The sequence below is a fragment of the Ursus arctos genome, unplaced genomic scaffold, assembly GCF_023065955.2.
Source record: "Ursus arctos isolate Adak ecotype North America unplaced genomic scaffold, UrsArc2.0 scaffold_32, whole genome shotgun sequence".
Classification (NCBI taxonomy): domain Eukaryota; kingdom Metazoa; phylum Chordata; class Mammalia; order Carnivora; family Ursidae; genus Ursus; species Ursus arctos.
The window spans coordinates 19688765-19714985 of NW_026623008.1; the positions used below are offsets into that span (position 1 = coordinate 19688765).

Below are 26221 nucleotides of genomic sequence, written 5' to 3' on the forward strand. Positions count from 1 at the left end.
CCGTCACCCTGCCAGTGAGCGGCAGAGCTAAGATGCAAACTAAGGTCTGCCCAGCTCCAAAGCCGGTGCCTTCCCCCAAGGCCATGCTGCCTCCGTCTGACAGGAGTCAGTTACACACATTCATGGCCTTGGTTTACTCCCCCAAGCACGGTGTCTCTAATGCATGGGGGTCCCCATGGGGAGCTCAGCTCCACACAGCTGCCCCAGCCCTCCCTGCCTGCTGTCCATACCTGGGCTCTGCTCCTGCTGGCCCAGCCTCCTCAAGGTCACCCTGAATCCCCCAATCTGGCCTGGCCTCTGCATTTCCAATGTCCTCCCGAACTGGGCAAACCTTTGCACCTGGCCGCCTCTCCACATTCCCTGGACTTCAAGACCCAGCTGAGGCCTCAGGGCCTTCAGGACTCCTGATGGCAATGGAAGCCCCAGGCCTCCTTGCTGGGGCTGCAGAAGGGCACAGTGAATGCGAGAGCTTGCGTCCAACTACAACCAAGGAACTCCCTTTGAGGCGAAGGGAAGAAGTAGCAGCGCTGAGGCTTTCCAGAACTTTAAACTCAGTGCTTCCAGGGGCAGTCCCAGGATCTGGAACCTGGTGCATGAGTCTCATCCCAGGGCTGGAGTCTGGGCCCTGGGGAACTCCCTTGTGACCCCACAAGCCCAGGGAATCCAGGTTGGTGGCCTCCCCCATGCTGCACCCAGACTCACGCCATGATGCCCGACAGGTGGAAGAGCTCAGCTGACAGGTAGGCCATGTAGCTGTAGAGGAAGACGAACAGCGGCTCGATGACGCGGATGTGGGCCGTGAATCGGGAGGTGAAGGCTGCGATGACCCCGTAGACCACGCCCACAAACACCCCACCCAGGGACACCACGAAGAAGCTCAGGAAGCCGAGGACGATGTCCACAATGCCTATTCGGTCATAGTTGGCAAACTCCTCAAAGAGGTGATACAGGACCTGGGGAGGGGGTGTAAGCTGGTTGGCAGGAGAGCAGGGCCCTGTCCCCCCCAGCTCCCTGGTGTCCACCTAGGGAGACTGCATGCCTTCCACTGACCATGGCCACAAGAGGAGGCCACGCGATAGCAGAGAAACCCTAGTGTCAAGGGCCAGAGGGCCTTGCTTCAGGCCTGCAGCGTGCCGTGACAATTAAGGGCACAAACTCTGACGCCAAACCATCTGAGGTGGAATCGTGGCTCTGCCGCTCCCTAGCGTATACGCGGGGCAAATTACTCCAACTCCCTGCGCTTGTTTTCCTCACCATAAAATGGGATACCAGTACCAACCTTATAGGGCCACTGTGAGGATTAAACTAGTTAATAAAGGCCAAGTGCTCAGGACCGTGCCCATCCTGGTGTTAGCTACTCCCGGAGCTATGAAGCGGCCTCTCTGTTTGACCTTGGGCAGATCGTGTTCCTGTCTGGATTTCAGTCTCACCTTCAGCACAAAGCAGAGGAAGTTCAGACAACGAACTAGAACAGGACTTCTTAACCTCTAGACGTTTCTGAAAATATACACAGCCAGGCCATACCCCACTTGGATTCTCGGGAGGTGGGGCCCAGAAATCTCCGTTCAACAAGCTCTCCACGTGGTTACCATGAACAGCCAAGTTCAGATGTTACGGAACGAGAGGGTTTCTAAGGCTTCCCCACCTCCTGGACTGAGAAATAGTCACTGTAATGCTATCGTCAGACGTCGAAGTGGCACATCACATACTGTAAAGCCCTTGCACAGTGGCTACCCCGCTCGACACACAGCAGCCTCGTGAAGTGGGCGAGCCAAGGATGCCTGTTCCTTTCCTAAACCGCAGCTCAGAGTGGTGGAGTGACTCAACGAAGGGCCGCCAGCCCCAGCAGCAACACCAGGCCCGGAACTTGGTCCCTGACAGCAGTGGGTAGGCCCTCCTGGACGGGGGCAGTTTTGAGGTTCTGCCTGCACTCGGGTGCCGGCTCCCTGGCTACTGGGCCTACTCCCAGACAGCTCTGCCAGGAAACCGGCTGGGGACTTTCCAGGCCTGGGGTGCCGAGAGAGAGGGCAGACGACCTGAGAATTGCTGAGGAGGAACTCTCCAAAGCCCCCAGAACCTAGAGGCAAGGAAGTATGGGTATGAGTGGTGACCTGCGACCACGCAGCTCAGGGGCTGCCTTCAGCTTTCACGTCAGGAAACAGGGCACTCGCACTCATGGCCAGAGCTCTAAAAAGGGCCTGACGCGGGCCAAGCAAGAAGGGGACATGCCAAGCACTGGCTCGTCCCCAGTGCTGCCCGGGCCATAGCTGTCTGTGGACAACAGGTGCGTTCTCAGCCCTGGGCTACCTACGCTCACTCCTGGCCTGAGGAGATTCATGGGTCCCCAGGGTCTACCACCTGGACCAGTGCGGCAGGTAGAGAGGGCAAGGTCCTCCTCTCCCACCCGGTTGCACTGTCAATGGGACTAGAGAGGCAGCGCGGCTTGGTGGTAAGTGTGTGGGCTCCGGACTCCCACTGCGTCGGTCTGACGCCCAGCTACGTCACTTAGCGTCACTTACCAGCTCACAGGACCCCGGACGAGTTCCCTATCAGTAGCTCAGTTTCCTCACTTGGAAAAACGGGATAATTACAGTGCCAACCTCATGGAGTCTCTGTGTGGACTGGATGAGGCAATACATATTCAGACAGGAAGTGCTCGGACAGGAAGTGAGCAGGAGCAATTACTACGAGCACTGCCACCACCTGGGGAGGCGTGGCCATAGGCCCACGCTGGCCAGACTGAGGTATCCCTTTGACATAACCACACCCCACTGCTCCCCAGGAGTGCCAACCTGAACCCCAACACCCAGATCCAAGTGGGGAGGGCTTTGTCTGTGGTACCCACTGGTGTGACTCCTATAAGAACCCTGGGAGGATGACGGGCTGGGTACTGCAATCCTTGTTACAGATGGAAAAACTGAGGCAAGAGCTGGTGCTAGAAGAACCAGCGCTGAGGCCTGCTTGCTTAGATCAGGCTGCTGCTCTCCCAGCCCCACCAGGACCCGATGAAGACCCGAAGGGAGGAAGAGGAAGAGGTGAGGAAGCTGAGGCTGCCTGCGGCAAGCTGACCACCACTATGTCTCTTTGAAGTGCACCTTCCTGAGGGACTGGGGGTGGGTGTGTGAACGTGCACTGGTGTGCACACGTGTCCTTGTGTTTTCCTACGTGTACAGCTGCTCTCTGAGGGGTCCAACTAGGAGGAGAATGGGGGTGTTTTCACAACACGATGTGAGCATGCACATACACGTAACCATTTCCTGAGGAAACTAGCTGGGAGGAAGGGCCTATGTCAGCACATACGCGCGGCCGTGTGTGGACTGCGCTGGGGGCATCTGTCCTTACTAGCCCCTGGGAGGAAAGTACTACCCACTCGACCACTTTGCAGCTATCAGAGGTGAGGCCTAGAGAGGTATAGTCACTCGCCTAGATCACATAATAAGCAAGTGGCCAACCCCAGGTCAATCCATTTTATTTATCACTTTCTGGAGGTTTGGGGTTTTTTTTGTTTTTCGTTTTTATAATAAATTTTTATCTTTTATATTTTTAGAGTAGGCTCCATGCCCAATGTGGTGCTGGAACTCGTGACCCTGAGCTCAAGAGTCACATGCTCTACCGACTAAGCCAGCCAGGCGCCCTTCCTGGATGTTTTCAGGGCAGGGTCCCTTTCCACCAGTGCTGCCCCTGAACTCTGCCCAAAGTGAACTGTAACTTAGGCACAGCCAACAGGACGGCTGATCTGGCCCTGATAGACTAACTGGCCTATAAAGGGTAAACTGAAGTCTACAGACGATATGTAATTTAACCAAGTTCACATCACAGTCCAAGTCAGGGACAGAGGCTATGGCCTGGAAAGGCCAGGAGCTCAGGCCCTGAAGTCTGACAGACCTGGCTTCTAACCTTGGTCCTATCGCATGTTAGCAAGTCGTCGGACTTCGGGGGGCCTGATGCCTCCTCTGTAAAGTGAGACTAAGAAACACCTCCTAAGGGCATCACGAGGATTAAATGAGCTAATGCACGACGCCTGGCACACAGCCAGCGGGAAGGGACATTTGCGGATTCGCTACTGTGATTCGCGGGTGGAGGCGGGATTCGCCCTGGACCTGGATTCGGGTCTGGGCCCCTCACCACAGTGACGGCGTCGTTGAGCAGGGACTCCCCGAAGACGAGGATATGCAGCAGCTCGTTGATGTGGATCTCCTCGAAGACGGCCAGCACGGCCACGGGGTCCACGGCGGAGATGATGCTGCCAAAGAGCAGGTTGTCCAGGAGGCCGATGTTGTTGATCTGCTCGCCGCCCACCAGGCACACGGCGTACATGAGGCCACCCAGGAAGAAGGCGTTCCACAGCGTGCCCACCACGGCGAAGATCAGAATGGTGCCCAGGTTCTCGGTGAACTGCCGCAGCGGCAGGAAGTAGCCCGCGTCCAGGATGATGGGCGGCAGCAGGAAGAGGAAGAAGACGTCCGACTGCAGGAAGGGGGGCGTCTCGCCCACGCCCTTGATCAGGCCCCCCACCAGCAGCCCCACCACGATCAGCAGACAGCTCTCCGGGACGATGCTCGAGATAGTGGGGATCACGTGGAAACCTGCGGAGGGTGAGAGAACAGGAGGCCGTGGGCTTGCGGCGAGTCAGGACGCGAGGCTGGGGACGGGGCCGGAGATGAGAAGAGCAGCTGGTGACAGAGGCTTGGCCTCAGAGGGCCGCTCTGGTAACTCTGACCCTTGGCTTCCTCGCCCGTGACACGGAAGCGGTAATACCAGCTTCCCAGGGTTTGCTATATACACTAAGTGACAATGCTTTCGAAGTGGTTTTTTTTTTTCAAAGAATATACAGATGTTATCTCTGTCTCTGCCATAGCATGGAAAGAAGCAGCTCTGTGTGCCTCCAGAAGGCAGAATGACCCACTGACTACCGAGGCTCCAGGTACCCAAGGGCATTACCTACACCGCCATTCCAAGACTCACGCACTCCCCTGCTGAGCGCACACAGCAGCTCAAGAAGCCAAACAGCGATCAATCAGTTTTGCAGGTGAGACAAAACCTATCCGCCATCTGTTTCTAGCCTAACCCCCTCTGCTTTAAAGATGCAGCAACTGAGGCTCAGAAAGGGGAAAGGACTTGCCCAAGGGCACACAGCAAATTAGAAGCAGAACCAGGACAGGAAAAAAAAAAAAAAAAAAGAACCAGGACAGAACCCAGGTCCGAACCCCCAGCTCCCATCAAACTCCTAAGTTCTGTAGGTCAACCCCTGCTCTCCCTCTCATCAAGGCATGAACAAGCCCCTCTGCCTGAGACCCGCCAACACTCCCCCCGAGCCAGCGGCACTGGCCGGCCCTAAGGCCCCAAACCCAGAGCTAGGAAGTAGCAAAAATTCCCTTCTGAGACGTACTCTCTCAATGCCACGTTTGGCCCCAAGCTCCCTAAGGGGTTTTGGTTTGTTTGGGGTGGGGAGGTAGGTAGAGAAGACTCCAGCACCTATCTACATGCTGGGTACCAAAAACCCCAGGTTCAGCTTGGTTAAGAAAGTATGATACTTTGTTCAGGGTGAAAGGTCTTGCTTTCCTCCTCCCCTCCCTAGCCTGTATGCTCTGTGGAGGCAGACTCCCTATCTGTTTATAATCAGATGCCCAGGGCTAGGGACATAGTAGGTACTCAGTAAGTACTACTGATTTGAAAATGTACAAGGCTAGGCCATAACTCACAGAATTCCTGATAACCCATCTGGCAGGCTTTGGCTTTCATTACCCCTGAGATCCTTGGGAAGGAGAAGAAACATCATTCCCCATGCCCAAAGCCCCTCCCACTCTCGAGTACTGATCAGGGTAGTGTCAGCAGAGCTACAAGTCAAGACTCACACTCGAAACACTAGCTAGGCCCAGAACACTGGCATACTGCCAAGCTCCCAGGAGACACTCAAACATGTTGGAAAATAACATGTCTCCATCCTAGGCCAGGAGAGAACCCCAAAGCCACCATATGCATTCTCCTGGCTTCAAAACAGACCTGACCAAACTCACCTCTTGCTGAAGAATTCCCCAGTCTTTGTAGCATCTACCAGTAAGCCCCAGTGTTCAGTTGGCGGGTGCACTGGAAGGGGCATCTCCCCTGCAAATGAGCCATATCCTCTTTCACCTGCAGATCTTTGCCTGGTCTAGTCTGTCTCTCCAGAACACTATTCTTGTACCTCTATCCCTACTGTGTATGGCTGACACCACATGCTTCTACCTGCCTCCTGCTCCAGGAAGCATTCCCTGACCACCCCTGTCTGCTCATGTTAGGGCAAGAGTCCTTCTCTGGTGCCTCTCCTTCTCGAACTTCAATCCACAGTTGCTGCCCCAATTCCTCTCTCTCCCTGGCACCTGGCAAGGTCAGACAACCTAGGCAGGAGCAGCAGAGACAGGACAATGGTACCACACCCAGAGACCTGCATTGCCCTGGAGGGGTGACGGGATGGCAAGGGGGTTAAGGGGAACAGAGCTCCTGCAGCCACCAGGAAGCAGCTTCTCAAGGCCGGGAGTCCAGCTCCAGGTCCAGCTAGCCGATCTCGACACCCTACCCTGGAATTGAGCACCAAGAGGAGAAGGCACAGTGTGAAGAGACAGCCCAGGCAAGCAGATGACAGCCTTTCCCTCCACCAAGCACATTAAACTTTAAAAATGCCTCCCCACCCCTCTTTGCCATCAGTCCAATCCACAAAGCTTGCCTGGTCCCTCAAAGTGCCCCACTGTGCACTGCAGACCCAGAGATGAGGACCACACGGAGGGATGGGGTAAGGGGACAAGGGAAACAAGCCAAGAGTGGGAACGTGAAGAACGCTCATTATTCCTGAAGGTGCACCGTGAGCCCGGCACTGTGCTGGGAGCCTGGCACAATTGCCCGGTGGGGTTCGTATTGTACCCACTTGGCAGAAGAGAAAGCAGTGGCTTCCCAGAGTCTAAGGTAGGAGTTCCACTCTAGCTTAGACTATCTGTAGCAGAGAGAGCTACTTAATCTTTTACTCAAACATGGGTATTTTCTCTGAGCCGGGCTGTGCTGTGTACTGGGGACACAGAGGTGACTCAGAGTCAGAACCTCCATGACGAACTCACGGGAACGGCTTTTCCCAGTCTCAGGACCTTCAGGCCATCAGGCCTCCCTCACTGGGTTAAGGGACAGCTGTCATGGTAGCTGTTTGACAGAGGAAAACCTGGAACTCAGAGGAGGCCGGATAGGCCCCGGCCACCCAGGCCTGTTAGGTCCTGCGCCCCCTGGGTGCTATGTACTTTCTTCCACAGAAGCCGGCTCCCACGGTACCTGGGGCTGGAGCCATGTTCCCGGGGCAAGTCCCCTGGGGTCTTCCTGTGTTGGCCCTGCCTCTTGGTGAGCAGGCCCTGCCGGGCAAGGGCAGGGGAGGGAGGGGTCCAGGCTGAAGAAGGTCTGGGATCCACTCTTGGCTCCTTACCTCGGGCAAGCAGCACATTACTGAAAAGCAAGCTTCCAGGGGGGAGGGAGGGCGCAGCGGTGTAGGGAAGGGGGAGCCTGCGGGCGTGTTCTGGCTTGTCCCTCTTCCAAGGCCCTGACTCCACCAGCTGTTCCCACCCTGCAGCCCTGGAGAGTCTCCTTAAAATGCGGGAAGTTTGCTGACACCAGGTGTGGAGAAAGGGGCACATTTGGGGCCCCCAGTCCCCCGACAAAAGCCCACCATTAAGGTGAGATCCCAAGATGCCAAGAAATAAGGCGAAACTTCCAGGCCCAAACTTTGTGGCAGTAGTGATGTCACCAGGATGGAATCTGGAGTGGGGCAGAGGCAGTCAGAGTCAAATCCAGAGCTGGGAGAGCTGGAACAGACCCTGGAGATCGTCCAACTCTCTGCTCCTCGGTCCGGGAAACTGAGACTCAGAGACAACCAGTGACCTGTCAAGGTCCCATAACCATGCCACCGCGAGAACGCAGGCAGGTCTAGGTCCAGGGATCTCTCCAAGCACACGGCCTCCTGGGAGGGCGTCCAGTCCTCCTGGAGCAAGGAAGCGAGAAGGTGTGGAATTCCACGTCTCCGAGCCACCCGGCGAACCCACCCACACAGTCCCCACCATGGGAGCGCGGAAGTGGCTACACTGTGTCCAGCACAGGTGCCAGCCGGGCAGCCGCAGGGACGGAGGGACACACACACTCACCCACTTTCTCACTCTCTTACACGCTCACCAACTCCCTCTTACACACTCACCCACACCTATTCTCTCCCACACACTCACCTCTCACGTGTGCTCTCGCACTTACACACTTCCTTGCACACATACCCTCACTCTAGCTCTTATACACACTCCTCACACTCACCCACTCTTACACACTTAATCCCTCTTAGACTAATCCACACTCTAGCTTTCTTACACACACTTATTCTCACCCTTTCTTACACACACACACACACACACACACACTCTCTCTCTCTCTCTCTCTCACACAGAGGCACACTGAACAGACACTTGAGCAAACTTCAAATTGGTGAGGGGCTCCCGGCGCCCCTGCAGCTTCTCTGCTCTCCGCCGTGAGAATGTTTTATTTCCATCTCCTGGGACGGTCCCCAGCTGCTGAGACTGGTGCAGCGGAGCAGCAGGCAAAGCTGTTCCACGTCACCCTCGGTTGCCAGGGCGACCAGACACCCCTGATCCTCCTTCCCCCATCTCTCCCCTGGCCTGGGCAGTCAGGGGGGAGTGCCGGGAAGAGGGCCTCCTTGGCCCACCCGTGCTGGTCACCAGAGACCCAGGGGTGTGCGAGGGGCCCTGCCGCCCTAGTTCCAGGCCTGAGGACTGCTCTGGGGCTGCAACTCGGCCAGGTCCCAAGGGATTCCTGGTTGCACACGATTCCATTTCTCTAACTCCCTCTTCAACTGCCCCAGCAACCAGTCTCAACGACAGTCCTGAAAGGTAATACCACCCAGCGAAGACCTGGCACTCTACAGTTTACAGCAGTGTGCTCTGATACTTTTGATCTCATCTGCACCTCATCACAGCTCTGGGAGGTCATGATGACCATTCCCTCATTTCACAGATGAGGAAACTGAGGGACAGAAAGGTTAAGCAACTCGCTCAAAGTCAAGTAGCTGATAATTGACTCAAACCCGGGCAGTCTGGCTCCAGAGTTTCTGTTCTTAGCCACTCACCACATGATCTCTGCTTTTATTCTTATTTTGTCCCTAAGGGGGGCATCAGTGCTCAGGCCCAAAGAGGCCCAAAGAGGCTCTGAGAGGACCAGAAGTGGTATGCTTTCCATGAGCTCCCCTCCAGGGAAGTCTCACCACTGCTCCCCCTCCACTGCAGCGGCTAGTAAAAACCTTGGGAAATCGTTCCTATCTTTTAGGTCTGCCCCCTCCAGGAAGCCCTCCCAAGTTCACTCAGCCAGAAGTGCTCAGTCTTAGTCACTAATTTCTAAGGCGGGAGTTGGGAATGATCAGACTGCTCAGCCCCTGTCTGCCTGATCAGTATTCAGCTCTGGTCTCCACTGGGGCTGAGGCTCCTTTGGGGTAGGAGGAGCTGATTCTTCTTTAGTCTGATTCTTTCCACCATCAACGTCAGCAATGAGGGCCAAGGAAAAAGGGACACACTCGGGACACACTCAGCCAGCGTCCCAGCAGGCTGACAGCCAGACCGGCAGAGACAAAGCTTTGGGAGCCAGGCCTCCCTGGGTTCCAGTCAGGGTTCCTAGCTGGGCAGCCTTAGGCATTTATGTTTTATCTTCTACTCTCGGTTTCCCCATCTGTGCAAAAGCCTATTTCAGACACTGGAGTAGAAGAGGAAGTAACCAGGGCAAAGCATGGCAAACAACGCTGGTGCTCAACGTTAGCAAAAAGTGGTGACTGCTATTATTAGAATAATTTTCTTCAAAACCAAAGTATAATATGAATCACTCTACATTATCAAGACCTATTGGTGTAAACTTGTCCACCACTGGGCGTTAAGCTCCCCACAGGTGGAAATATTTCTGGAGTCATCTGGGTCTCCAGCTTCCAGCACAGAGTAGGCATTAACTATTTGTGAACTGAGATAAAGCTGCCTTTTGGATGTGTCAAGTGTAGGAAAGAGGAAGGAGGTGGGGATGGTTAAATTTCAGGAGTAGGTGATGCTCCCAGGGCAGGGACCATTTGGATTGGGCTTTGAGGGATCAATAGAAGTTTGTCAGAGAGCGAGCAAGCGAGGGCGGGGGCAGAAGGAGAGCCATTCGAGGGTCTGTATCCTCTGAAGAGCCCAGGACAAGTATCCTGCACATAGTGAACAGAGGTTAAGGGTAATGAATATATGAAAAACAAGGAAAAGAAAGAGAACTAGGAAGGGAGGCTGTCTTCACCGAGCCTTTGCCAATATCCAAATATGAGTGCTGTTGTGAGGAGCAAGGGAGATCCTACATGACACATGTCGCATGTGTCTTTGAATCTTGGTCCTTACTCTGCAACTGGGGTGATGCCGCCACCCCCAGCATAGCTGTATAAGTGTCACGGAGATAAGAGAGCTCCTGGTCTCCGGGAGCCACCCAATGAATGACAATTTTTAAACATGTAAACCGATAGCGCCCACTCAGTGATACTGTACTTGATCAGGACTCACTTGAAGATCCAGCCTCCAGTGGAGAGAAGAAAAGCACGTACCAGACACTCCCGACTGTCTGATACAAGGTCCTATGCTGGGGCTTCCATGGAGCTCCTCTCATTTCCTCTCTTGTACCCAGACCCTCATTTGACAGATGAAGAGACTGAGGCAAAGAGAGGCGAAGTGACTTGCCCAAGGCTACTTAGCTGGCAAGTGGCAGGGGCAAAATCAGAACCCAGGTCCCGGACTGCCAGGCTTTTGTGCCATATGCTGCGTCAATGGAGACAAAGCCTGTCGGGATCAAGGGGCAGAGCATTCCGGTTTGCAATATGGCTCCGCCGTGGGTACAGCCATAAATAAGTCTGTTTCAAGTACCTGGGCAGGAATCGTCCCCCAGGCCGGGGGAGTCAGGCTCTGTGTGCCTCCCCCTCTCGTCTTCCGCATGGCACCTCTATTTCTTGCTTGTTTCGCCCCACATCTCAGGGAGACAGGGTTCCACCCCCCGGGAACATCGAGTGTGGGTAGGGAACGAGCTAAAAAAGCTCTCTGAGAGCACACACAGCCTGTACCAGGCTGCCTGAGGCGTGGGAAAAGAAGACCGGGCCAGGAGGCCGACACCTGGATTCGAGGCCTAGCTCTGCCCTCTAGTAACCACGATGCTCTGGACAAATCATTGCCCCACAGGCGGGCCTCGGTTTCCTGGGGTGTAGACAGGTGAGAATCGGGGTTGGACACAGAAGCAACATGTACTTTGCGAAGCAGCGGACTAACATCAGAGATGACTGATGAGGAAGAGGGAGGCCAGAAAGGCCACCTGGGCTGGGGGGGACCTGGTGGCCAAGGAGACGGATTGGAAAGCAGTAGGCAGAGCAACACAGCGACAGCCGGGCCCTCTCAGAGACCTGGCGGGAGAGGCACTCCAGAGCAGGTGCTGTGACCAGGTTTCCAGGGCCAGGGAACTGGCCAAGCTCGGGGTTAACCCTCATCACGAACCTACCATCCCCAACCCCTGAACTCCACTTGCCAGAAGTCCTCAAACCCCAACTCTGTGTACACCGAGGGAAACTGTTTTTCACCTTGAACTTCCACCCACCTTTCAAAACCTAATTCCCTAATGGTGGCGGTGTCACCTCCTCTGAGAAGCCGTTCCTGAACTCCCCAGGCTGAGTCAGGTGCCCCTCCTAACTGCGGAGCCAGGAGCTCGGTAGCTAGGTCTTCTAGCCCGCTTGGCATCCCAGCACACGGCCCTGGGACCCACCGGGTGAGGCTCAGGAAAAGCAGGTGCAGGGAATGATGGAATCTTCCTACAGGATGTGCCGTTGAAGCTGGGCCTCGTGGGCAGGAGACTGGTGGGGGGTGGGGAGAGTGTGCACGAATGAGCAGAGAGGGGATCCGGGTAGTCTTCTGAGGACCCTGAAACCTCCGGCCAGCGTGGGAAAGAGACTGTACAGGGAGGGAGACACTGGCTCACATGCAAGGACTGGAGTCAAGGGACCCAACGGGTGTGCAGGCCTTGGAGGGTCTCCTGACCTTCAGGTCTGGCCCCTAATGCCCCTGACCCGGCCTTGAACCAGGCTCTACTCCCACTCTGCCTTTCACTCCCACTAGTCTTTTCCCTGGGTCTCAAGGACGCACTTCAGCGGCCCTGACCCCACCTTACCCCACTGGGTTGGCACTTCTTGGTACCCAACCCAACCCCCCCAGTCACCTCCGCGCCCCATAGCATTTGTTGGATCAACTTCGCTCCAGCAGATTCTCCCCACCCCCCACAGGAAAGGCTCCGGATTGAGCGTCCCTGTGTGTGGGGTGGAGGATGAGTCACACGGGTGGGGGGGGGAGTAGGGACAGGGACAGGGACCGGCAGTAAACAGTCCGTGTGTGTTGACAAGATACAGAGCTCCAGGAGGCAACAATAGGACTGGCGAGCCAGAGGTTTCAGACAGCCAGTAAGGATGGCAGCTCAGGGGGTGGGGTAGGACCTCAGGCTTCAAAGGCTTGTGGCCGGTTTGGGTCCCTGGCAGGTACACGTTATACATACTGGTCTCTTTTGATTTTTTTCAAAATGGAAATACGGTGCTTTGATGACTGTAAACAGAATGCATGGTCATTTAAAACTTTGTCCCAACAGGATCTAAGTACATAAGTAGGAGGAGGAGGACGTCCCAGTGATTCTCCTCCTTTCCCTTTCCCTGCTATACAAGACACCCTCCCACCCTCAAATCCATACCGTGAACAGTCCAGTGTACAAAATTCCAAACTTTTCTGTATCTATAGTTTTAAAATTTGGTATACATGGCATACTCTTTTTTTTTTTTTTTAACATTTTATTTATTTATTTATTTGACAGAGAGATAGCGCAAGTAGGCAGAGCCGCAGGCAGAGAGAGAGGGAGAAGCAGGCTCCCCGCTGAGCAGGGAGCCTGATGCAGGACTCGATCTTAGGACCCTGGGATCACAACCTGAGCCGAAGGCAGACCGCCAACCATCTGAGGCACCCAGGCGCCCCATATACACGGCATACCCCACATACCCTGCTAGAACAGCTTCTAAGGGGAAGAGACTGCCCCAAACACTTTTACTAAAGCATCTCATTTAATTTTCTCAACAACCCTAATGCAGTAGGTACTATTATTATCCCCCATTTAAAAATAAGTAAAGAGAAAATCAGAGGGATGGCCGCATATGTGCCTCAAGGTCACAGAACCAGGGCTCCAGAGTAGTGTTTCAGACCCAAGATTACCTCCCCTCCCACTGCCTCCCAGCCCCCTGCGGAGCGCCCTCACTGCATCCATGGCCTTGCCCGTGCCAAAGCATACGGAACAGTCCCTCCGTGACGGCACTGGGATGAAGGCGGGTTTCTCATACTGAGATCCTCCATGAAGAGCCCCAGGCGGGTCTTGCCCCTGTGGCTGGCAGCGAAACCAGAGGGCCTCTGCTTCCACTTCTGTACCTTCACCTGATCCCGTGGGGCCACTGGCATCAGAAAAATCTAAATCATGCCCCTTGCAAAGGAGGCCCTTCTCAGCTCCCCGAATTTCAACCATGTAGTGTGGAGGAAGTGAAAGCATGGACTGCTTGAGCTGGAAAAGAACCTAGACTTAGTCTGGATTCAAGCCACTGCCCGCCCCCTTCCTGCTGCCCAGGTGGGCGGCTCTCCAGGCAAAAGGCTTCCCTCCCCCACCCATCCCCATCCGTGGTCCTCCTCCTGCCAGACTGTTCTCAGGACCAGCAGGCCACAGCAGGAGCTCCTAGCACGTCTGCCCACACCAGGGGTAGGGGAGCTCCGTAAGAGAGGTTCCATTTCCAGAAACTCTAGACCTTGGGAAAGTGGCATTTCTCTTTTCTTTTCCTTTAGCGGGGGTAGGGTAGAGTTTGCAAAATGCAAATTGAGGCGAAAACTGAAATTGAGTGCACCAAATACCTGTTGTCCTTAGTGTCCCTCCCAGGTGCAGTCACCTAGCTTAGAAGCTTGACCACGAAGTAGATCCATTATATACAACTTGAGCCTGCTCCAATATCATCAAAGCAACACAAAGAGAAATTCTACCATTTCCAGGACAACAGCCCGGTGGAAAGCGAGGCCCAGCGTCCCATTTTCACCTGCTCCAGGGGAGGGAGGAGGGATGCCATGAAGGGAGAACAAGACAAGACTTCAGAGGTGCTAACTGGGTGGGAGGAAGATGACAGCACTCAGGGAAGCATCGGGGACCCCTTCCGCCCCTCCCAGCTCAGTCAGTGCTTCACGGCATCTGGGGCCAGCGATAAAGAAGAGGTGTCAGCTACCCCTCAACTTGGGCTTTTCGGTGACCTCTCAGAAGGGCCAGAAAGACATCGATGAGACAACATGACTCTCAGGGGACTGAGCTTGGAGTAGGGCCTGAGAAGATGAGGAGACTGCCCAGAGGGGTGGGCACGGGTGACCCGTAGGCTGGTGTGTCTGGGTGCACCTGGGGTGGACTCATACTGGCAAGGGCACAGGAGCTGAGCTCTCGTTTCCCTACCGCCAAACATGCTTCTCCTACAGTGGTCCCCGTTGCCCCAGTATCATTCAGTCGCTCAAGTCCCAAACCCTGGAATCATCCTGACTCCTTTCTTTTATACCCCACCTCCAACCCAGTGGCAAACTCCCCTCTAGATCTACAGCCTCTTTGCTTTTCCTTGAACAGAACAATTCTACCCCAGGGCCTTTGCATTTACTCTTCCTTCTGCCTGAAACACTCTGTACCATATCGTTGAACAACAGATTCCCTCTGTCTTTTAGGTCCCTGCTCAAATCCCACCTCAGAGAGGTCTTCCCGAGTCCTCTCTCTCCACTCACCCTGCTTTATCTTTCTCTACAGCACTCACCACTACTGAAGTCTGTATGTACTCATTGATGGGTCCCCCGTCCCCCTCCATGAGGGCAGACTGTCACGACTGCTGCAGTACCTCCTAGCACCTAGAGTTGTGCCCATCACACAGTAGGCTCACTATCAGTGTTTGCTCATCTGATCATCTTCTGCCTCGATGACCAAGCAAGGTTGTGAGGACCATGTGGGACGAGAGACAGGAGAGCACTGAGCAAACCAGAGGCTTTGGTGGGTTACTGGAGAAGCACTCCAGCTCCTCCAGCAGCTTTCCCTAAATGCTCCCCAGGGCAGAAACTTGTCACACTTGAGTCTGAAATCCTGCAGCCCTCCATTAAGAGTCGGCTCCCGCTGTGTGGCTGGCAGGTTGTCTCCCCCTTCAGACGGCTCTCAAGGGCAGGGACCCTGTCCTAGTCCTCGTTGACGCTCCGGCACTTAGCACAGAGCCTGGCACGTGGCAAAGACCAAGACTTGTTTGTTGAGCCTGCATGACTATCCAAGGGGGAATTCCAGTGTGATTTAACCTCATCTCCAGCGCATGGTAGGAAGTTCATGTGCACTAAACACTAGCTGAACTGGACTGAGCCTGGGGTTAGGAGGGCACTTGGAGGGCCTTCCGAGCAAAGCACCGGCATGTTGGAAAGGTAGGAGGTGTGGGGAACAAGCATGGCGTAGGTAGCGGGTATTCTATTGGGCACAGGTGACAGCAAAGGCTGGAAAGGAAGTGATACCTAGGTGGGCACAAAGCAGCCCTTTCTCTGGGCAGTAGACAACAGATGAAGAAACAGAAGTTCAGAGAGGTCCAGACACTCTCCCAAGATCACATGGGTAGCAGAAGAGCTAGGTCACAAACCTGAGACTGTGGACCCAATCCAGTGCTCAGGCAGAGTCACCGAAAGGCTCTGGTCTGGGACGATGTGAAAGTCCTGTCTGCAAGCACCTCGGGAAAGAAAGAATGGGAGATGGTGCTGGCCACCCTGGCTTAGCACCCCGGCATGGGGAGAGCGGTCCAGCCGCAGAGTTGCTAAGTCTAGGCTCTGGGGGCAGCTTGCACTGCCTCCTGCAGATCCCAGCAGGGTGGGTGAGCCCGCCCCCCGTCCACCTCCACATGCCTCAGGAGGCCAGAAAGCTACATTTGGGGAGAGGAAGGGCCCAAGCCAAGCCCAGCCTGGGGATTCAGAGACCTGGGTTCCGATCTAGACCCTGCCACGAACTTACTAGGTGCTTTAAAAGAGCCCGTCTTTCTCTGGCCTTCCCCGTCCTCAGAGGCAAGTTGAGAGCCTCTATGCAGCTCTGACATCTGACCAATGAGCTCTGCTACTGGACAAAGCACCTCACACTCCCCATCTCTGTCCATGCCAACAAGCGCAGTATCTGGGCCCAGGACAGTCCTCGTGCGGAGTAAGATAGCCCAAAGCACGGGCTGCTGTAAAGAGCCCTGGTCTGCCAACACAGGAGCTGGCTTCTGTCCCAGCTCTCAACCTGAACTTCTCTGTGATCTCTGGCAAATCACAGTACTGCCCTGAGCCTCGCTTCCCTCCCCTCCAGCATGGCGATAAGCAAGGCTCATGGCCCTAGGTGGCTGTGACAAAAAGAAAGACAGGTCTTGGACGGAAGGGGGGATGGCAAGGGGTCTCCCTGTTCCTGGGGAGCAGAGCATGTCTGCTCTCCAGGGCTGGCCTACTCTGCGGCCCAGCGTGGCTGCCCCCTGACTTGAGTTCCATAAGAACACAGTAGGAATATCAACCCCCCAGAGGGGCTGGGCCCTCCACTGGAGCCAGGTCCTGGTGAGAGGAGGACCCAGCAGTCAAGTGGCAGCCAGAGCTCTGGAGGTGTGAGGCAGAGCATCTGGGCCCCGGCCAGGGGAGGCAGTCCCACGTGCAGGCTGGCAGATCCTCAGTGACATAGCTGGGAAAGGTGACATCTGGAAAAACAAGCAGGGGTACAGTCGCCTCAGGGATCTGTCCAAGGTTTCAACCCCAACTCAACCAGCAGGGAGCCCGGTGGTTAAGAGAGGGCATGGTCCTGAGAACCAGCGGCCCGGTCTCCCGGCTCTGCGACCTACAAGCCGTGTCTCCTTGGCAGGTGCTCTGAGTCTCAGGTGAAGCTCAGTTTCTTCATCTGAAAAGCGGGCTCGCAGTCATTTCTATCTCAAGGGCTGTTCTGAGGATCCAATGAGATTACGTGTCTGGAGCAAAGAGCTGCCAAAGAAAACTCTCAGCAAAGGGCATGGTCTCTTCTCTGTACCCTGAGTCCCCAGCCCCACAGAGGGCCTGCTGGCACCAGGGCACAGGCGCCAGGGAAGCAGCCAGAGTCAGGGGATGGGGCCACACTCTCAGGCAGCCCCTCCGAAACAGGGCTTGCTACCCTGTCGCTGTCATCACTGGTTCCAGGCTGAGCCTGGCTGGCAGAAGCCTGCAGAGGTGCTGAGGGGGACTGAGGGGAAGGGGAGAGGAGGCAGAGCAGAGGCAGGAGGCGAGGCCGAGGGAGAGGGTGGGGTAAGGCTGAGCAGAGGCTGGGGGGAGGTTGAGTCGAGGCAGAGGGGAGACCGAAAGGGAGGTTGGGGGAGGCTGAGGAGAGGCAGAGGGTGGCTGGGAGGAGACAGAAGCCCTCTGGATACCCACTGAACCTGTTTCTTGTTCCCTTTAAGATCTGCAAGACTGCCCTCCAGATAGCTGAGCGCAGGTCACAGGAGCTGTGAACGCAGCTGCGCCACGCGGTTGCAGGCTCCCTGAGACCTCAGCGGCGCGTCCCAGAGGCTCGCTGGTGGGGTGGGGGCCAGGGCTCCCCCTAAGCAGGTGCCCAAGGCATCCGTCTCCTGGGGCTGCCCTGAAAGGCTCCCGCACACTTCTGAAAACAGCCCAGCTGGCTGAGCATCATGAGGAGGGAGACACAGAGGGTACACCTGGAGGGCCTCTCCCTGTCTCCTCTCTCTGCCCACTGGGACAGTGTGTCACCTCAGGCCTCTGAGAGCAGGAGGGGTACGGAGCGGATGGGAGAGCTGGGCATGCTCAGAGAGGCTGCCCTTTAGAGGACACTGCAGAGAAAGGATGAGGACACGGCTGGCTGCAGGCCTCGGTCCTGGTGCCAGGAGGGCCCAGGGCTACAGGAACAGCAAAGGGAGGTCAGGCATCTCCTGGGGTTCATGAAGAACCTCCGTAAGAAGCCACAGGAGGGCAGAGGAGACAGGGCCTTCCGAGACCATTCCAGTCCAACCCCTCTATTCCACAGATGCAAAGACCAGAGCCTAGAGAGGGCAGGACCTCGGCCAAGGTCACATAGAAGGTGTTGGCAGAGTCGGGATGCACACGGAGGCCACATTCCCCAAAGCCGGTCCTCACGTGGGACACAGCGCCACCCCTCATTACTCCCACCTTTTTTCCACAACTACCTTTTGCCGAGCACTTCGCGGTGATGTGCTGTGCACCTTAACTGCGTGAGGCCCCTAAAGGTTCTCTGACCTAGGTATCGTTCTCCAGCTGAGGAAGCCGAGCCAGGGAGCGGTGAAGAGACTTCACCAAGGCCCTACCGCTGGGTCTTTCTGACTCCAGAGCCACAGCCCAGCATGCGTGCTCCAGCTCCGAGCCCGGCTCTCTATCCCGCTGGGCTGGGAACAGGAGGCCCGGTTCACTTCAGGCCGTCACTTGCCATGTGACCCCGGGAGTGAGACACCCATCCACTCTAAACTCCTGGTTCCCTCTAAGATCCCCTGCAGAACCGATATGCCCTGGTTCTGTGTGTGATCTGCCAGGGGAGACCAGGAGCTGTCTGGTACCCCAGTGAAGAGGAACGGAGCTCCTCTGGAGGCACTGCCGCGGGGGATACAGCGCGGCCGCGAGCTGCGTGCCAGCATGGGAGGGACAGTTGTCACCAAGCCCTGTGCTTACTCATTTGGCCTCAGCAATGCTATGAGGTAGGCACTATTTCCGTTTTCCAGAGGAGAAACTGAGGCTTGGAGTTTCAAGAACTTGCCCAAGTGGCACCCAGCCAGGAAGCAATAAAACTGATACTTGATCCCAGGACAGCCTGACCCCAGAGGCTGAGCTCTGCCCTCGAGCCAGGCTGCTCAATAGGAAATGACCTGTCGCTGCTTCCTGCTGCCGCTCTCATGCGTAGGGCACGGGTTCTGGAGGCCAGCCCACATGGAGCTATGCAGCGAGGGCCTGGCTGGAGGCCAGGAGCCCATCTGTGACGAGCCGAGCACACAGGGGCGAGGTCCCAGGCGGGCGGAGAGGCTGCCAGCCTGCCTACTTGCCTGCCACCATTGTGGCCCACAGAAGTCACTGTCCCGTGCCCAGGAAGAAGCAAAGAAAGCCTCCAGCAGCACCTGCGTCCACCTGAGCAGGGCCCATTGTACGATCGTGCATGCGGCACAGAGGTGGGGATGCCTGCGGCAGCAGGAACCAGGAAGCAGCCCTGCAGGGCAGGACAAGAAGGGCCGGAACTCAGGCTGGAGCTCTGGTTCTGATCAGCTCAGTCATGAGATGACCCGGCGTCTTCCTGAGAGCGGGACGTGGACAATCGCGGCACTCACTGAGGGCTCCTTAACCCTCCAACCGTCCGGTGAGAGACGCACTAGCACACTCGCATCACCGACGAGGAATCTGCAGCTCAGAGGGGCTAGGCCACCCGCCCAAGGCCGCCTTGCTGGTAGGGGGCAGGGCGAAGTGGGGTTCAAGCCCGGGAAGCGGATTCCTGAGCTGCCGGGGGCTTGTCCTCAGGGGCAGTTCTCAACCACATTCCTCATCTGAGCCACAGAAAAAATAAGCTGGATGACAACTTTTCTCCACTCTCCAAAGCACGGCCCTAACGAGACTGTCTCAGAATGTTCAAAGGAGCGGACGGGGGCCCCACCGTGGTACTAACTATGGCTGTTGTCCACGGCATGGAAAGAATACCGGTCCTGGGTGCCAATCCCCATGTGCCTGCACTCTGGGGCTTGGGTTTGCTCAGCCATGCGGTGACAGGGCCGGGAAACCTCACATGGCTCTTTCACTCTGGTTTCCTAGGATTCAAGGTGGCTTGGTTCTGGCACTTTCCTGTGACCCTGGGTGAGTTAGTTAACCTCTCCAGACCATTTAAAAAATGAGGACACCTCCACTCGCTTCACAGGGTCAGGGGAGACCCACCCAAGATGATGAAGGGCCACACAAGGCAAGAGCTCCAGCGTGAGGGGGAGGTGCCTCCTAGCCTTTGTGACGTCACCATTCACTGCCACTAGAACATGTGTCACTCCACAGCCTCGCCCTGAAAGGGGATCTGAGGGCTCCCACCCCACCCTGGACGAACAGGGCACTCCCAGAGGCCCTGCCCAGCAACCTGACATCACCGCCACGGGTGCTGCTATAATGAGCTGGGGCTCCAAAAGGGGCGGGAGCCAGAGCACAGGGAGCCACTTCTGCCTCGGTGCACCTGGTACTGAGTGCGGTGGCCAGACACGGGGGACAGCGGAGCCCACCGAGGCCGGTTCCGTGCAAATCTTATGCCAATTCTTCCTGGGGAGGGGGAGCAGGGTGAATGAGGCACAGGCCCCAGCCCAGGCTGGTCAGGGTTTTGCTTCTGGATTCCTGACCTCAGTCTACGCCATCAGCTCACGGGCCTGGGGGAGCCCTCTCTATCCTCTTATAAAAGCTGGGGGTGTGGGGGGCCGAAGGCTCAGGAGATCCAAACAGCAAGCTATAAGAAGCCTCAGAGACACAACTCCAGGTGGGTACCTGCGGGAGGGGGCAGGGAGCAGCGGTGCTGGTCTGGCTCCTTAGGGGGAGGAAGGGAGCTCTGTGGGGCCGGGGAATGGACAGAGTTTGGGGTTTGGGGGCACAGTTAGGATGGAGAAAGTGTTGTAGCCTAGACTGGGGTAGCATCTCCTTCCCCACCCAGGCCCCCGTGCCTCTGCCGACCTTCCTGCTTCCCCACCTTCCTGGACCAGAGGATGGCGGGCACCCCCTCCACTGCAGGGTGGGGGGAGCTCAGAAGCTGCGGGGCCGATGTCCCCCTTGGCTTGGTTCTGGCTCCATCACTCGCTGGCTCTGCGGGCTTCTCAGAGGCCTCTAGCTCTGACAGCTCGTAATTTTACATAATAAGCAGCAACATGCGTCACTTTTCACCTTGTACTTTCCACTTTGTACTTTGCTATATGTTATCTCCTACCCTAACATTGATCTTTCCTGTACGTTATCACATTTAGATTTAGACTTCATGGCATCCGTATGAGGCAGGTGTGGGCGCTCCTGCATTAAAGACGAGAAAACCAAAGCTCAGGGCACAAAAACCCAAGAACATACCCAAAGAGGGCACAAGAGAGCCAGGACTTGCACCCAGGGTTCCGGAAGCCAAACCCTGGGTTCCACACAGAGGGAACCTAACAGCAGCCCTGCCAGGCCAGAGTGGAAGGCCTCGGCGGACTGGTTCAGGAGCTTATCCCAGTCTGTCCCTCTTGAAGCTGCTCCTTCAGTGCTGATAAGGAGACTCTTAAAAAGTCAGACGTAATTAAAAAACTAAGTTGCAAAAGAGTAGGAACAGCATGATTACTACTATGAAACTATTTTTATTAAAAAGAACTTCAGGGGCACCTGGGTGGCGCAGTCGGTTAAGCGTCCAACTCTTGGTTTTGGCTTAGGTCGTGATCTCAGGTCGTGATCTCAGGGTCGTGAGACTGAGCCCCACGTTGGGCTCCGCATTCAGCACGGAGTCTGCTTGAGATTCTCTCTCGCTCTCTCTCTACACCCCACCCCCCAACCACGTGTACTCTCTCTCTCGTTCTCTCTAAAAATAAATGAATAAATCTTAAAAAAAAAAAAAAAAGACCTTCACACAATAGCAAAGAAAAGTTCAGGCAGGGGCGCCTGGGTGGCACAGCGGTTAAGCATCTGCCTTTGGCTCAGGGCGTGATCCCGGCGTTCCGGGATCGAGCCCCACGTCGGGCTCCTCCTCTATGAGCCTGCTTCTTCCTCTCCCACTCCCCCTGCTTGTGTTCCCTCTCTCGCTGGCTGTCTCTATCTCTGTCAAATAAATAAGTAAAATCTTTAAAAAAAAAAAAAAAAAAAAAGAAAAGTTCAGGCAAACATACTGAACTGTAAAGTGATCAGCTCTAAGGAGCAGGTGAGTGAACGGGGTAGGACTTGCATTTTTTCTTTACACACTTAGGTAGTGTTTGAATTTTTGTTTCCTTTTTATGAACAACAACAACAAAAATCTGGGAGAAAATTTTTTTGAGCACCTGCTCTAAGTCTAAACTCAGTATTCAACACTTTACTGTAATAGATTATTTCATTTAATTTTCACAAAACCCTACGGAGGATAAGGATGTTCAGAGCAGCGTTATCTGTAACTGTCAAAAGTGGGAACCCACCCAGATGCCCAGCAGCAGGACAGTGAGCCACTGTGGCTTCTTCACGCCAGGCAATGCTGCACAGTGACAGAAGGGACAGGCTCTCCTGCATATGACGACAAAGAGGAACCTCCTGGATAAGCCGAGCAGAAGCAGCCGGACACAAGAGAGTATGCGCTGTCTGACTCCGGTTATATCAAGGTCAAGAACAGGTACAACCAACTGATGCTGACGGAACTCAGAACAGGGGTTACGCGGAGGAATGTGGGGGTACAGACCGGGAGGGGCAGGAGGGGACTCTGGGGGTACATAGATATCCTCTGTCTTGGTTTGTTAACATGGTCACATACATTCGTAAATATAATCACCGAGCCATTCATTTAAGATTAGCTCACTCTCCTGTATGTATTTATGCATGTTATCCCTCAATTAAACAGAGGAGGGAAGGTTTTGAAAAAAACAGGTAAGGGAGAACGTACAGACGAATGATCTTCACAGGTCAGGTGCTCAGCCTAATGTCAGAGAGCGGGCAGGTGGTGCAGCTGGGACTCAAAGCCAGATGTGCTGGGCTCTGACGACCGTCCGCCACCAGGCTCTACTGACCCTGCCGTGACTGTACGGACAGCTGCCTTGACTCCCTCCCATCCGGCCCCTGCACAGCCAGCCCTGCCTCTGCTTGCCCCTCACTGCTAATCACGGTGGCTGTGGTTCAGTCACCTACTCACGTGGACAGGAGCCTGGTTCCCTGGAAGCCCCAGCGCGCTGAGAGCTGTTTCACCAGCAAGGCCCACGGGGAGCAGAGGCCAGGCCCACAACTAAAGCTTTGGGCCTGCTGGGAGCTGGGACAGGAGGTGTGCTCTGCGCCAGGAGGGGGAACCCGGTGCACGCCCACTTGCCATCATAGGCCCCGGCCCCCAGGATGGAATTTCGGATGTGGAAGGACAGCTGAGCAGCAGAGCTGGGCCTGGGCTTGGCTCTGACACCTGGCCCGGGGCTGGGGCTTGCTGGGCCACACTGCTGCACACTGCCTCAGAAAAGCTGGCCCTGCCAGTCAATCTCACCCCTCTTCCTCACCAGGGGAGTGGGGGAACTTTGAGGAACTTGGCTTGGCTCCTCCTGAGCCACCCACTCTGCTTTAAATTCCCAGCCTGCCCAGCTCCCTCTCTCCTCCTTCCAAGGGAGCCACCTCCCGCTGCTGGGCCTGATGCCCCCTCCCGCTACATCCTTTTCATCTCCCCCCCAACTCCTACACAATCTTGTCCCAAACCATTTCCTGCAGTTTCCCATCTGATCAGTTTCTTAGGAAGGATAATTATCTATGGAGGGAGGAGGCGGAAAATCCCCAGAGCCAAGAACACTGCGAGAAACTCCGTCTAGGCCATTCTCCACCTGCTAGGAGAACCTTCGTCCCCAACGCCGGCCAGCTGTGATCATGTCTCACCACAGAACCTCTCCAGTTACCGTCACTACAAGAAATGTCCACACTCCTCTACGTTGAGTCAGAGGCCTTCCTGATCTTTCCTAATTTAGGTTCAGGCCTCGTCACCGCTATGTTTTAAGTGGCAGCGCCAGAACCGAGACCCGTCTGCCACCAGGGCCCACGCCGCACTGTGCCGCCTCCCCGTGTCACTTCAGCCCGTACAGTGGCTGTTCACACGTCTATCTCCCTCACACAACTGTCAGCGCCACCGGCGGGGAGGGGGGCGGAGCTCCCGCCCGCACAGCTGTGCTCACGCACAGTAGGTGCTCAGAGGCCAGCCAGAGAAGCGGGGCGCCCACAGGCAGCTGCCTCACCTGCGGAGGGGACAGGGGCGGGTCCCGAGGGAATGGCAGGGGAAAGAAGACCCACGGACACCATTACAGAAGGCCTCCGGACTAGGGGCTTGGAAGACCTGAACTAACCCCCGCTCTGTTGCCGCCCTGGGCTGTGGGCAAGTCATTTCCTCTCTGGCCTTTTGCTTCCTCCTCTGTGAGATTGAGGGGGTTGGGCCAGGCTCTCTCACTGCTCAGCAAGCACTTGCCAGCCTTACCGCCGGGTGCTCTCCACTGCACTGTCAACGACCCTCCCCCGGTCTGCACGCCAGGCCCCCCACTGCTGCAAGAGCCGCAAGTCTAAGCCTCTTGATCCCCCACCCCCTCATCTTTCTCCATCTTACCACCTGGATCCCTCGCTCGGTCCCTAGCATCCTTCCTAACAATAAAGTCCTCTGATTCGAGGCCTGGTCTCTTCGGGCCTGGCAGTCCCCCAGGTCATGTGGGACCACAGGATTCAGCAGGGAGCAGGCATGTCAGAGCCGTGGCACTTGGCCGCACCGAGGCGTGCACAGGACGGGTCTGGTGACCGCCCGCCTGCGGGCACTAGGGTGGGGCAGGGGAGGAGGAGGCAGGAGTCGAGCAGAGCCTGGCGTCCGCTCATCCCCTCCCTTCCTCCCGTGCCCTCATCCCCTCCTGCCCTCTCCCGCTCCCCGTCACGCCTCTCTGAGAACAGCTCCCCCCCGCTGGAGCTTCCGTCCCACTACTGGCCTGGCCACAGGTGCCTGCTTGGAAGCTTTGCACCTGTTGCTCTCACGGACCTGGGCCGAGTGGCCGTGGGCCAGGGACCTGCTTTGCTCAGCTCCCGGAGGCCAGCGCCAAGCCAGAGCCAAGTCTCCGGCTCTGGCTCCCAGGCTGCTCTGCGCATCCCTCCCCAGGTCAGACCACGTCACCCTGATCAAAAGCCTTCAATGGCACCACATAGTGCCTAGAATCCAACCCAACCCAATCTGACCCCTGTCTTCCCTTCCGATCTCACACCTCACCTCCTTCCCTCCCCCTCCCTCTATCCAGGTTCCTCAAACATGCCCTCCCCAGGGCCCCTGGTCTTTGAAAGGCAAGCTCCTTTTTGTCATTTGCTCACCTCAAAAGCCACCTCCTTAGAGAGGCCTTCGCTGACCATCCAAAGGAGCACATCTCTCTCATGTTTATTTTCTTCAGGATACTTACCACTGCCTGACACTGTTGTGTCCACTGCCCAACACCCCCCACTGGCATGCGAGCCCCCTGACTCCAGGAGCCTCCTTGTCTTGCTCCTGGCTGTGTCCTCAGCACCCAGAAGTGTCTGATGTGGGAGGAGGGGGGTGCTACACATCAGACTTGGTGGCCAGGGACGCCTCTCTGAACAGATGACCTCCAATCGAGGGCCTGGACGGGGAGCCAGCCTGCGGCGGTCTTACAGGCAGGGGAGAGAGCAAGCACAGGGGCCCTGCGGGGGAACGGGCCTGGCAAGCCCTGTGCATCTGAGAAACGCAGGCAGGCTGGTGTGAGCGAGTAGGGGAGGGACAGCAGGCAGGGAAGTTGAGAGAGGTGTAGCCACACCTCTCCTGGATTTTATTTCAAACTCAATTCATCAGGAAGCACTTGAAAGGTTTGAAGCAGGGGAATGCTGAGTTCTGGTTTGTATTTCCGAACAATCTCTCTGGCTGCTCCGTGGAGAGCTGATTACAGGTAGAGGGGAGTGAACCAGGAGCCCGTTCAGGAGGCCACTGGAGTCACCCGGTTAGAGACCTCGCCGCTTGGACAGGGAGAGCAGAAGCGAACTACAGTGAAGGGCCAGCTTCAGATCTGCGGGGCCACACTTTCCAGCAGCCTGAGGAGCCCTCTGGCTGGAGTTCTCCGTGCCTGTGAACCCCAACTAGCTCTCCTACCCAATCTTATTTCTCACTGACCCCCAGCTCAGACCCCCCTCCCTCCCAACCCTGGCTGGCTAGGCCTCCTCTTCTCCCCCTCCTCCGGCTGGCTGTCCCCTCACACCCACTGCTCAGAGCCTTGGCTGGTGCTACAACCCTCACCCGATCCGCCAGCTCCACCCCCCCCCCCCCCCCGTCAAGGTCTTGTGAGGACACCTGCACAAATGCCTCTGCCCCGTTCTCATTCCAGCCCCATCGCTCCTCTCCCTGAAGTCCTTCTAGGCTTTGAGGCAGCGACACAGCCATCGTCGGGCACTTGTATTCC

General features: G+C 56.2%; 1 protein-coding gene across 1 annotated transcript in view; it reads right to left on the reverse strand.

Moving 5' to 3' along the window:
• SLC9A1 (solute carrier family 9 member A1) overlaps positions 1-26221 on the reverse strand; it is a 48552-nt gene that overhangs the window by 8542 nt on the left and 13789 nt on the right. Inside the window, exons 2-3 of the mRNA XM_026516930.4 lie at positions 4126-4586; positions 703-953 (exon numbers count right to left, since the gene is read on the reverse strand). Of these exons, the coding sequence (XP_026372715.1) occupies positions 703-953; positions 4126-4586 (712 nt within the window). The remainder of the gene's footprint in view (positions 1-702; positions 954-4125; positions 4587-26221) is intronic.